This window comes from Macrosteles quadrilineatus, unplaced genomic scaffold (genome assembly GCF_028750875.1).
Source record: "Macrosteles quadrilineatus isolate MER2022 unplaced genomic scaffold, UCM_ALF_1.0 Scaffold_5__1_contigs__length_97177068, whole genome shotgun sequence".
Taxonomy (NCBI): Eukaryota; Metazoa; Arthropoda; class Insecta; order Hemiptera; family Cicadellidae; genus Macrosteles; species Macrosteles quadrilineatus.
In genome coordinates this window covers 50,544,180-50,556,764 of record NW_026542598.1, presented here as the reverse complement: position 1 = coordinate 50,556,764, position 12,585 = coordinate 50,544,180, and the positions used below count along the sequence as shown (strand labels likewise).

Below are 12,585 nucleotides of genomic sequence, written 5' to 3'. Positions count from 1 at the left end.
GAGTAGATTGAAGAAAAATGTCATGTGTTTATTATTTACCTGTTATGCTCATATCAACAATAGCTATAGCAACAAAAAATGCATTGTTTGATATGTAAGGTAAACTGGAGGTTGGTGTGTTCATAAACAATTTGTAATTTTCACGTCATTGAAACTTCTAATCCCTCTTATATCACTTGCAAGTGATACTGTTTATAGGCCAAACATAGAGGTTGAAAAAACATTTTCATAATCAGCAGAGTTGTCTCTCTGGTGATTCCATATTTTTGTGTACCACAAGATCACTTCTATGAACTCGTTCTGTTGCAGGTATTGATGATGATGACATGGCGCCAGTATCAGTCGCACAGCAGACTCAGACACCTCAACAGTCGCCTACTCCACCCCCTCCGCCACAGCCAACACCCCCGGCACCTACCCCTCCCTCGCCTAAACAGCCTCAGCCGACCATCATCACACCTTCTCAGGTAGGCCCTACACACTGACAACTAACACATTGTCAAGTATCTAAATGGGTCTTTTAACCCATTGGGGAAGGAATTAATGCGCTGCCTGCAGCACCCTCTGTCGGCAATTAATTTTACCGAATTTGTAGACTTTTACTCTAATTGTTATAGAAAGAAAACCTTTGGTAATAAATTAATAATTCTTTTGCCATTTTGTTCACAGTTAAATTGTCTAAAAAGAAGTAGTAATTAGATAGTCAAAGTGTAAAACAAAAATAAATAAAATTATAAAGATTAGACCTATAGAAATTAAAATTTAAAAAAATTTGAAAGTACAAGATTTACAAATTCCAAGATTAATCCAGACACCAATAAATGACACTACTATTATAAAGTTCAATTGATTTCCTACATAGAAAAATCACAAGTTGTGTACTTTTATAAGTAACTAGCTGTGTGCCCGTTCTACGCACTATTATAAAGTTCAATTGATTTCCTACATAGAAAAATCACAAGTTGTGTACTTTTATAAGTAACTAGCTGTGTGCCCGTTCTACGCACGGGGATCTTATAGTTTTCTGTTGAAACCTTCCTATATAAAGAACAGCAGTTGGTTTCCATATTTTCAGATATGCTGGCCAAACTATTATATACAGTAGAACCTCTTTAATCCGAACCCCTGTAATCCGAACGTCCACTAATCCGAACGCCTCATTGCTGTACTCTATACACAGTACAGTAGTTATTTATTGATATACGCACCGTAATTATTTCAATTGTAATGTACAGTACTGTTTATTCCCTATGTTTACAACTGTATTAAATAAACAATGTAGGTATTTTACTTTATAAAGCATTTTTCACTTTTCCCTAGCTATTGTTATGTAAAAACAACAATATTTTCTGTAATCCGAACTATTCAATAGTCCGAACTACCCCCAGTCCCAATTAGTTCGGATTAAAGAGGTTCTACTGTATAAACAAATACAGTATCTGACAGTTTCAAGTAAAAAAAAATTGCGTAATAGATTTATGAGGGGTACACTTCCATATCTGTTGGCACAAACAACCAAATGAGTAATATTGATTATTCGATTGTTTAATTTGATATATCGTTTGGTTAGTTAGGTTAGGTTAACCTTAACTAACTAACCTCAACCTCGCCATTAAACATTCAGGTTGGAAATTTCACTTTCAAAGGTGCTCTTGTCCTGTCCGTACGGAACACTGAGTAATATGCGCTACCAACTTATGAATAATTTTTTAGGCCTACGAACCCAAGAGATGGGAAATTGGTCTATTGGCTGTATGGTCCAGCGAGCAGCAAATAGCGTTGAGAAGACACATTGGAAAAGCGATTTGAGCATAATCAGTAAACCCCTGTTACAATCACCCACTGCAGTTGTCACTTTACACTTTACACAACCACCATTGAAGTGCCGTCAATGAGTTGAAACCTTTTATGTAAGCTATTGGTAATGCTTATGTAAAAAATGTAAGTTTCCCAGTCATATAAAACACTGATTCAAGGTCTTTTTCCCGGTTATCAAAACTCAAGACAAATTTTATACACAAAGAATCTCTATTTTCATTTACATTAACCCTACACATTATTGCACTTGCGATTAATTAAATCCGTTATGTAAGGAAAAACAGTTTTATAAGGAAATGATTGCAGTATTTGTAAACAACAGTCAATGTAATCACATCAGTGACTGCTAGAAAAAAATAATCTTGATAAGAACAGCTGTTCGCTATTTCATAGATGATTATGTGATAAACATTGGGAGAAAACTTGACAAAAATCGCACAAAATCGGGTTTTTAAACGTCCGTAAGTTTATTTACAAAGTAGTGAGGCCATATTTTAATAGCTAAAGACACTCTCGCCAATCCAGTGAATACATTAAAAATTAAAATGATTCGGATCTTTATAGGTACTCTCGTTTTTCAGGAGAAGGCAGCGTAAAATGGCTCTTGGGCCGTGACAGACGAAAGACAGACAGACAGAAATTGAGATGAGACTTGTTTCGGCTTCTTTAATGTATAAAACGTAAAAATAACCTAAAAATTTATGATTCTGAGCAATGTACAGACAAATTACTAGTATGTATATTTCATAGAATGATAATAATAACATATTTAGAGTTAAACATCAATTAAACTTAAATCCCTAATTCACTCTTAAGGGGAGTCCAAGACGAAATTTTTTAATTTTTTTTTCAATTTTTACTTTTTATGTTCTTTTTATAGCACAGAATTTCTTCTTAAAAATGGTATACTTACATTTTTGATTACTAACCTAGAAATGTATAAAAAAATATATTTTCCATAACATTGCAGTGACGTTTTAAAGGTAAAACTAGTAGACCCTTGGTTGACCCTTGGAGGCTTTTCTTGCCGATTTCCGCAACTTTACTTTTTTAAACTTTAATGTCATTTTTTTCAGGACTGGTAATACATACAGCTGTGAAATTTTTACCATGTAGTCTTAGTGACTTATTCTAAACACAGACATAAGGAATTCATCATATCTTTAGTAGAAGCATGTAAAAAAAAATAATAAATTTTATTTTTGAAACACATTTTTGTTAAATTTATAAAAACCCATAAAATAGTTATTTTTAATTTTAAATGAAAAATCATGTGTCTGTGTCTAGTTAATTAGTTAATATAAAGGTATACCAAGTTTCACTATCCTACCTATTCTAACTCCTGAGAAAAGTGACATTTAGTTAACATTACTAAAGATAGGACCTCAGACTCCCCTTAAAGACACTCTTTATAAATTGGACTAAATGCATACAACCCATTTGACAACATTCTCATGCTGCAATAGATTTTTCATGTCTCCTAAAAAACAGTATACAAAAATACATAACAAAATAAACATAAAATACCCTGAATAAATCATGTGATTTTAAAGCCAGAGTTCCGAAATAATACTTCTTGTAAGTTTTACACGGTATTATTGTTCTGCTGAATACTAGGCTTTATTTTTTCAGATGATTATATTGTAATTGTAAGTTAAATGTTCATATAATATTTCAGTGCACAAACCAAGGGTTACGAGTTTCAGTCGGTGAAGATGGGAGAATGATACTGCATCAAACTCAACCTCAGGTTAATTTTCAAACATCATCTTAATAATTTAGTATACAGTATTATATTTTTTGGAGTTTTAACAAGTTTTACTCATTAGGCCTAGTAACCTTTGTTGGACTTTCTATTCAACATAGCTTTTGATACGTATAAATTATTTTGCCAGTTGGGGCAGCTGAAATAAGTTGACATTTCAACCACTTGATTCTTGCTTAATATGCACAATTGCATTTTACTTGACATAATCATTAGACTGTTCTATTCTGTTCAATAAAATTAGGGTCTTCAGTAACTTGAGCCTTTCTTAATGCTTTACGGTAGCCAAGTTTTAAGCGAATAATAAGGTAGTTTGCAAGGAAAGACTTGAACAATGGAATCTGATTATTGGGCCCAAGTGGCAAACACGGATAACAAAGAAAATGTTTTGAAACCAACATATTGTTGAAACAGTCCAAGATTTCAAGGTACTCAATCATTCACAGGGAAGGGGGGGAACCATGGAAAGCCAGTTAATCAAAGGCAAATATATTAAGAATCAAAACTTTACCGTATAAAAAAAGTAAGTTCTAAAGAAACAGTTTTAGTCGTGGAAAGTTTGATAGTTTTTCTGTACATCTTCAAGCTACCTTAACTCTATTCTCAAGTAAGCTTCGTCCTAAACAATTTGTTAAAAATAAATTTTATGAATTCTCTCACCGCAGATAAGACAGATTCATCTGTAATAATTTCATGAAAATATTCTATGAATTAATCAGTCAACAGAACATTATTTTTGGAAAATAAATTGCCCGTGTTGATAGACTGTGATGGTTTATTTTTCAACATATTGTTGGGGACATTTTGTATCACTGATTATTGTGTAGGTGAGTGTGAGTGGGGGTGTGACACCCAGCATAGCAGCTGCTGCCCAAAGTCAGCTGGCACAACTACTGGCGAGTCATGGAGACAGCATACTGCAGGTATTATCACTAGTACCTAATAGGTCTGAAACTGCATATCCTTGTTAACCTCCTGTCCCCTTTCAAACATGTAAATAGGATACTGAACCTAAGTGAGTTCTCATTTGCTTTGTTGGATTTATGTTAATAAAATCTTAATAAAAATAAATTTTGATAAATGTTATCAGTACCCTTTAAAAGTAACAATGGGTCCATGAGTAGGTTTAAAATCTTAAAGTCGGTGTCAGGGGCAAGAGACAGAATAATGCGGTTTTACTCAAACTAGAGGTCGTCCTGTGGTTGAAAACTCTTATCAATAATATCTATTTTGTGCAAACTTCTTTATTATCACCCTACGCTGTAAATAAAACATGTGATTGTAATTTCTTCCATTTGTTTTGATTTTCTGTTTATAATTCGTAGTTATTTCATCACTAACATGGCAACCTATAAGACCCATGGTAATTTTTTTTAATTTAAAATTTATTTTTTGTGCTTATTTTTTAGCCTTTAATTTATAAAGGGATTCTGCACATCTACAGGCAAATATCTTTATAACAGTATGCGTAGATTTTCCCTGCAATGCACACGAGCTGAGAAAAAAGGTTTTAAAGAAACATGCGTGGCTATTAATATGTTGATTTTGAAAGTGAACAAGATATTTCTAAACAAGTATACCGGTCACATAAATCTTTATACAGTAGACCCCCTCTTAACCGACCCTAATGGGACCAGACCTAGGTCGGATAACTCCAAAGGTCGGTTAAAACGGGCAATCCCTAAAATCATAACATAGGCCTAATTAAGTGTTATTCATTTGGAATTATATAATCATTATTTTGAAGTCATATTTGCATTATTTATAAAATAAACTACTCTTATCTCCTTTTTTTTCTATTGATAGAAAAGTCATAAATAAACACAAAACACCTATAAATCAAATAGGCCTACATTCAGTGGAATAGATTGTAGTACTAGGCAAGATTCAATAAAAATTCCTATTTTAATAACTTTAGTGCTGTAATGTATTAATTTATCCTTTCCAAATCCATCGTAATACAGGAACCTTTGTTGAAATTAAAGATACTAGCAACACTTTTGTGACAAGACAGGATGCTTATTTATAGCCTCTCACTAGAGGCTCGAGGCAAAAAAACTATCTTGACCTTGGAGTTGTTAACCCCCCTTCCCTGCCCTCCCTACAAGTTGCGTTGTTTGTTTACTCTAGCGATAAGATAATCAGTTCTCAAAATTGTAACACACAGATAACAAATCAGATCAGATGTGCTTGCGGTACGAACGATGATGACAAACTGACAATATGCTATATTTTTTGTGATCAATACAAAATAACTTATTCTTAGTCATCACATCCTGTGGAGATAAGCGTATGGTTTGGTTCTCATCGCCCAGCGTGGGAGCGGAAATGCGAGATTCCTAGAAAGCGGCGGTTAAACCGAACTGCTCTCAAAGCATGGTCGGTTAAAACAAACTGTAATATTTTACAATGTAAGGCGGTTAATACGAGGTCGGTTAAGAGGGGGTGTACTGTAATGGATATTAGCTAGCTTACCCTAGAAAAAATCCGGGAAGGCCATGGTAGAAGACAAAGAAAATACAATTCTCCTTCTATAAACTTGACGTAAGTCCTCCAGAGGATAAATTACAGTATTGTGTGTTCTGTTTATAGTATGTGTAGTATACCTTACCTGGACTTCTTCTATGGTACTTATTTTAAGCCGCCATCTCTTTATTCTAGAAATCACAATACAGTAGACTCCCTCTAGTTCGGCTTCGGTTGGATCGGCCGTCGGATGGTCCGGCCCGGTCTCAGGGGGACAAGTCATATCGTCATGGGCGAATGACCTTCGACCGGATTCAATTTTAATGTTTAGTTTCCAGTCATAGAAGTAAACAATTCATGTCAGTTTAGTTTACGGGTGCTTCTATGGGCGAATTGTTGCATATCACCTAAGTAAAACTATGTTACATAACCTCAAAAATACCAAGAACATTTTATAAATAGATTTTCTTCAGTCTAATATGTTGAAATGTAGTGTATAATTAAATATTTCGGACCATTTTTTTATGCGGTAGGTTCCCCCATTATTGTTTTTGAAACGCCACGGTTTATTTGACAAAAATAAATTAAAGCAAAACAAAACAAAGAAATAGCCATCGTTACAAGCTATCCGCTTGCACTGACAATCATCTGCTCTTTACACAACTGTCTGCTGTGCGCTTGCTATCTCACAACAGTTTGTAATTGGGTGATTAGTAAGTAACCGTGGCAACTTGTTGAATGTGTGAATGAAGAGAAACCAAAGAAAGAATAGAAGAACAAAGAAGACAGAATAAGCGGTGTTTTATATCATCCATTGTTATCTTTATCCTATTTTACGACTGTCGTTATTATCTTTAAGACTAAGTACTATGATTTTATGCTGTTTTATGAGTTATCTAATGTTTTTATCGACATTCTTATGTTCTGAAACAACATGTAGTAGTAGCCTATGCTGACTACGGTAGCAGTAGCTTGCAGTACTAGACTTTCTATTGTTCTGTTCTTTACGTGATTTATTTGTATGTACAGTGTTACAGTTTTCATTACTTAACCAAGGTTAATGACTTAACATAACACGATTGCGCAATACTACTATTTGTATTTTGGTTATGTAAAATTCAAATTAATTATCACATTAACATCCATTTTATACAGTATTAGGTGTTTTATAGGTATGTAATATATGTTTATGCCATGTTGGATTAACTGTAGTTTTCAGTTATCCATGGTCTCCCCCCCCCCCATTACCGCGAATAATTGAGGTTCTACTACTACCGGTTAGTTCGGCTGTTTTGTAGTCCGGCCAGTGGTCCGGTCCCGAGGTGGCTGAACTAGAGGGAGTCTACTGTAATGGCTTCTTCAAGCTTCAAGCCTTTCCTCAAACAGCTTTCATACAAGCTTATTTTAAAAGAGGCTATGCTGTATATGTGTCCGTTTGCTGTAAAGCACAAAGTAGAGTAACTCCTCAAATAAAATAGGGTTAAACACTGGTGATTTTGCTTAAAGGTTCAGTTTCAACACATTACCGTACTCAAAGAAACCATGTGATAGAACTACTGCAGTTTCTAAAGTGTTAAATAGTTTATGCTGCTATGTTAAATTGTACTGTTAAAAAGAACAAGCTAGTATTTATTTAGTATTTTAAATAAATTAGTAAATCTTTGCCCAAAGCCTTAATAATTATTAAGACAAAAAATGATGGAGGTTAACGTAAAAGATTTTTAGTAAAATTTATGATTTCAGAATAATTCCAGTCTAGCGGGAGCACCTAACAAAGATTCGGCTGCTCTACTTCAATCTTTGCAGGTATGGTAGTGTGGATTTAGAGGATTTACCTAATAATGTCATTATTATTACCCACAATTACCTCTGTTCCGATAATTTTCTAAAAAGGTTGAAATTTGTTTTTTTTTAATCTCTAGAAATATAAATATAATTAATTAGTTGTTTATGATAAATGGTTGTATATATGTTGCAGACTGCGGTGTTGAGCTGGGCCAACACAGACTCGCTGGTGATGAAGGCTGCAGGTGGCCAGGTGGCTCTGGCGCAGGCTCCACAGGTGGTCATCAACACAGGTGTACGCCGCCCAGCCAACACACCTAGTGTGGTGGTGGCCAATCCTCAGCTGCTGGACACCTCACACAACGGTGTCATCATCAACGGCCTCCACGACCGAGTGTTGCTCAGCGAACAGCAGAACCGAGTGCAGATCGTAACTAGTGTTCCTCATTCATCAGTGTCTTTCAGTGATCAAAACCGGTTCCATACTATCGTGTCTCGTGCGCCGAGTTCGTGTTCGACGAGTATGTCCTTAGAACAGCAGAACAGAGTGCAGATTGTGTCTGGTGTTCCTACTTCCACCACAATGTCGCTGACAGAACAGCAGAACCGTGTGCAGATAGTTTCGGGCAGTCAGATGAGCACGGGGATGTCCTTAACCGATCAGCAGAGTCGAGTGCAGATCGTGTCGGGTGTGCCGAGTGCGAACTCCCTGTCTCTGACGGAACAACAGAACCGAGTCCAGATTGTGTCGGGAGTTCCTAACTCGACTTTGACTGAACAGCAAAATCGGGTGCAAATAGTTTCTGGTATCCCTAGTTCTAGCTCTGTCTCACTGACTGAGCAAAATCGTGTTCAAATTGTGTCGGGAGTGGCCAATCCTGCAATGTCTCTTAGTGAACAAAATAGAGTGCAAATTGTATCGGCTGTGCCACACTCAAGTGCAATGTCTCTGGAGCAACAAAACCGTGTTCAAATAGTTTCAGGAGTTCACAGCTCCAGTGCCATGTCCATGACAGAGCAGCAGAATCGAGTGCAGATTGTTTCTGGGATCACAAACAAAGCCATGTCACTTACCGAACAACAGAACAGAGTTCAAATTATCTCCAGCGTTCCCAGTGCTAATTCCATGTCTTTGACTGAACAACAAAATAGGGTGCAGATCGTATCGGGTATGCAAAATACTAACTCATTATCTTTAGAACAGCAAAACAGGGTTCAAATTGTGTCGGGAATGCAGGCCGGTGGGATGTCTTTAGCGGAGCAACAAAATAGGGTTCACATAGTTTCAGGAGTAGCTAACTCCAGCTTGTCTTGTGAACAGAATCGGGTTCAAATCGTGTCAGGGATGAGTAACTCAACAGGAATTCAAATCAATGAGCAGCCAACAAACAGAGTTCACGTTGTTTCAGCCTCTACCAACACCACTGAACATCCTAGTCGAGTACAGATCGTGTCTGGCATTCCCAACAGGACAGCTACTTCACTTGCAGACAGAATACATGTGGTGCAGAATGATCAAAGCAGAGTTCAGATTGCTAATAGTGTTCCTGGTTTGACATTTTCTGATCATCAGAACAGGCTCCATATAGTTTCAGGTAACACAAATTCCAACCCAGTGTTATCTGAGCAAAATAGAGTGCAAATAGTAACAGGGGTTCCTAACACTAATATTTTATCTTTGAGTGAACAGCAAAGCAGGGTACAAATTCTTTCTAACACAAGTCACAATAGTGTTTCCCTTGCTCCTGAACAACAGAGGGTGCAACTAGTGGCAGGACTTAGTTCAGATCCAACAGTGCAAATAATTACTTCCATGGCAAATACAGACCATTCTCGGATAACCGGGTCCAGTAATCTGACACTAAATGAACATCAAAGACTTCAAGTTGTTACTTCCCTTGCGAGCTCTGGGGGAATTAGCGACCAACAGCGAGTGCATATATTGTCTAATTCTTCAAATGATAGGTTAAGGCCTCATATCGAACCTCAAAGACAAATGCAGAGCAGTGGTGTGCAAACAGTGGAACAGTCTTTAAGACCTCAGTACCAACTTAAACCCCTGGCGAGGTCCCCCCAAATGCCTCAGTACCATCAACAAACTGTGATTAGTCCGAGGTGTAACCCAGTAGCTTCTCCTCAGTCTCCTCGAGGTAGCAACAGTAAAAGTCCCATCATATATCCTAGCCACAGCCCTCAGCAGAATCAACAACCCTCTCCTCAACAACAGCAACAGACTCAACAACCCAAACCCTCGTTCTCCAATCGTCCCAACCTTATTGTTGTTACACAGTCGTCACCTTCCCAATTCCACCACAGCTCGCAGACAACCACATCACAGTCTCAAGCTACTCAACACGAGGGTCACACCATTATCAATCATTATCCACCGCAGTTTGTCAGCAAACCTACACCTACGCACACATCACAACCACATCTCAACCATCAAATGGACACCTCCAACCACAACCACCCTTCTGTGATCACGTCGCTGGCCAGTTGTCAGACAACCACGGCCATCACCAAGCCACTGCAAGCGGTCACCAGACAACCCCAAACACAGAGATTACCGACCACCACCTCCACCTCCACTGCGACCACTACCACCACGTCTATCGGTTCGTCCTATCAAAACTCGTTTCTTGACACTATTGCACAGTCTCATCCGAGCCTGGTGATAAACAAGTCACCCACTCCGCCAATTGCATCTAAAGCGCTCAAACCGAAAAAGTTACCAAAGAAATCCGCGGTGGTGAAACCGATGATGCACGAGGAGCGGACAGGGACACCTCCGTGTGAGAAGGAGCCAGAACCTCCCAGCCTGGTGCCTATCAGTACACAGTGTGAACAGACGCACACACCTAACATACAGAGGGTGCAGACAATACAGCTCACTCCTCAGAAACAACAGGTAAGACAACTGGTCGTCGCTGTACATTGCAACTTTTTGCTTTTTTTAAATATAATTTATTAATATGGCTTTTTTTAATTGATTAGGCTATGTTAAAGAGGATTTTCTTATATCTATCTATGTATAAATTAGGCCAACACAAATTTTATTTCTCAGAACTCCTCCGTGGATTGTTAACTGATTTTGTTAGTTTATGGTGCATTTGATAGATCTCATTGTAGACGTCATAAGGTTCCATAAGTTCCTTGGGTTCTGCCCCAGTGGCTTTTGAAATTCCCATGTTATCCTTATTAAGAACAGATTTGTTTACATTACAATCAGGGCTAATTTTATTGGTGATAACATTAAGTTGCAATTCAAGGAAATACTAACATTTACTGACTTAGTTTAAATTATATACTTTACATTCTTTCTGTGCTTAAAACTATTTCTTTCTGCATAATATGATTTGTAATGATTTAATGGAACTGAGTTATCAAGTATTAGTAGGGTCTACCGGGACACTTAAAAGGTTTTATTATTAGGTTCATGAGAAACATTTATTAGCTCAACTATATTAACTAGCAAATGAGGATTTGTGTACATATTTTAATAAAAGAAGGGTAGGACTACATTCAAGAAACCTGTATTAAAAATCTTAAGGTCGATTCACACACATCAGTTACGGCACAGTTAACAAAAATATTCTTTAATGGATTTTCAATTGCACTATCTACACTCATCCGTTTCAGTTCAGTCAGTCGCTCTGCCGACGCCCGTCGAGTCAATTTTAGATTTCTTTCCCCCGATATTTTTGGATTGTTCGGACTCCTGACAAACCTGTTTGAGGTTAAAAAATAGTGTTTTTGTTATTTAAATGGTAGTGTTGATATTTTGAGTACTGTTTGTAACAATCAACGAGATGGACGATGAAAATTTAATAGAATATAGGTCTACAATTTAAAAATTTTTACTGTAAATTACTGTAAATATTATAGACAGAAGACTGACTGAAACCAACTGACAGACAGTTGACTGAGAAATTACGGATGCAACTGAGACTGGACTGTAGCAGAACTGTTACTGAACTGATATGTGTGAATCGACCTTTATAGGGGCACAGACATTTTTTTCATATTGCTATTCTGTAGTTTTTATCTTCCTAAGTAACTTTTATCATTAAATAGATATAAAAACAATTATTTATGCTGAATTATAATGTGCATGTATTTAGCTGCACAAAAATACATATCAAGGTAGATTTTTGTTATAATTTTTAATAAGCATTGCTGCAAAATGCCCGAACATTTACCGACACCACACAACAAATTACTGACACAAGCAGGGTTAATTGATGTATAAAAGCAACCTACCAAAAAAAGTCTAACAAATGTGACAGATAGATAATGCAAGAAATTTGGTAGTCCTACTCGAGTAATGTGAATAATTAATTTTGATAGCTTTTTTTATAATTTTGACTGGCGACAATGGTGGTACCTTGTAGGCTATGCCATCAATGAATGACGAAGATGAACAACTTTATGTGGCTATGGATAAGTAGACATCAGTAGAAAAAATTAAAAAACAAGGCTAGCTTCTGAAAAAAAAAAACATTTACAAGAAATTTTTGTATGAACAGAGTGAGTATTTCCGTTACTTATATCATCTTTGAGTTGAGTCTTTAAAAAAACTCATTGAAAATTATGACTTTTATTAGTTTGTAAATAACTCATGTGTGCGGTGTATTTATAATATTAGAGGAAAAAATCGAGGTTTTGGTATAAAAGAGTATAATTTATTAAGAGAAAAATGAATACGTGATGTTATGAGCGGTGATTCGAGACGAATGAATGCAACAATGAAA

At 36.5% G+C, this 12,585-nt stretch overlaps 1 protein-coding gene across 1 annotated transcript in view; it reads left to right on the top strand.

Annotated features, from left to right (window-relative positions):
- The window catches only part of LOC128995592 (mucin-4-like), a 40,843-nt gene that overhangs the window by 13,881 nt on the left and 14,377 nt on the right, over positions 1 to 12,585 (top strand). The window contains exons 8-12 of the mRNA XM_054420609.1: positions 310 to 467; positions 3,497 to 3,568; positions 4,411 to 4,506; positions 7,793 to 7,855; positions 8,028 to 10,742. Of these exons, the coding sequence (XP_054276584.1) occupies positions 310 to 467; positions 3,497 to 3,568; positions 4,411 to 4,506; positions 7,793 to 7,855; positions 8,028 to 10,742 (3,104 nt within the window). The remainder of the gene's footprint in view (positions 1 to 309; positions 468 to 3,496; positions 3,569 to 4,410; positions 4,507 to 7,792; positions 7,856 to 8,027; positions 10,743 to 12,585) is intronic.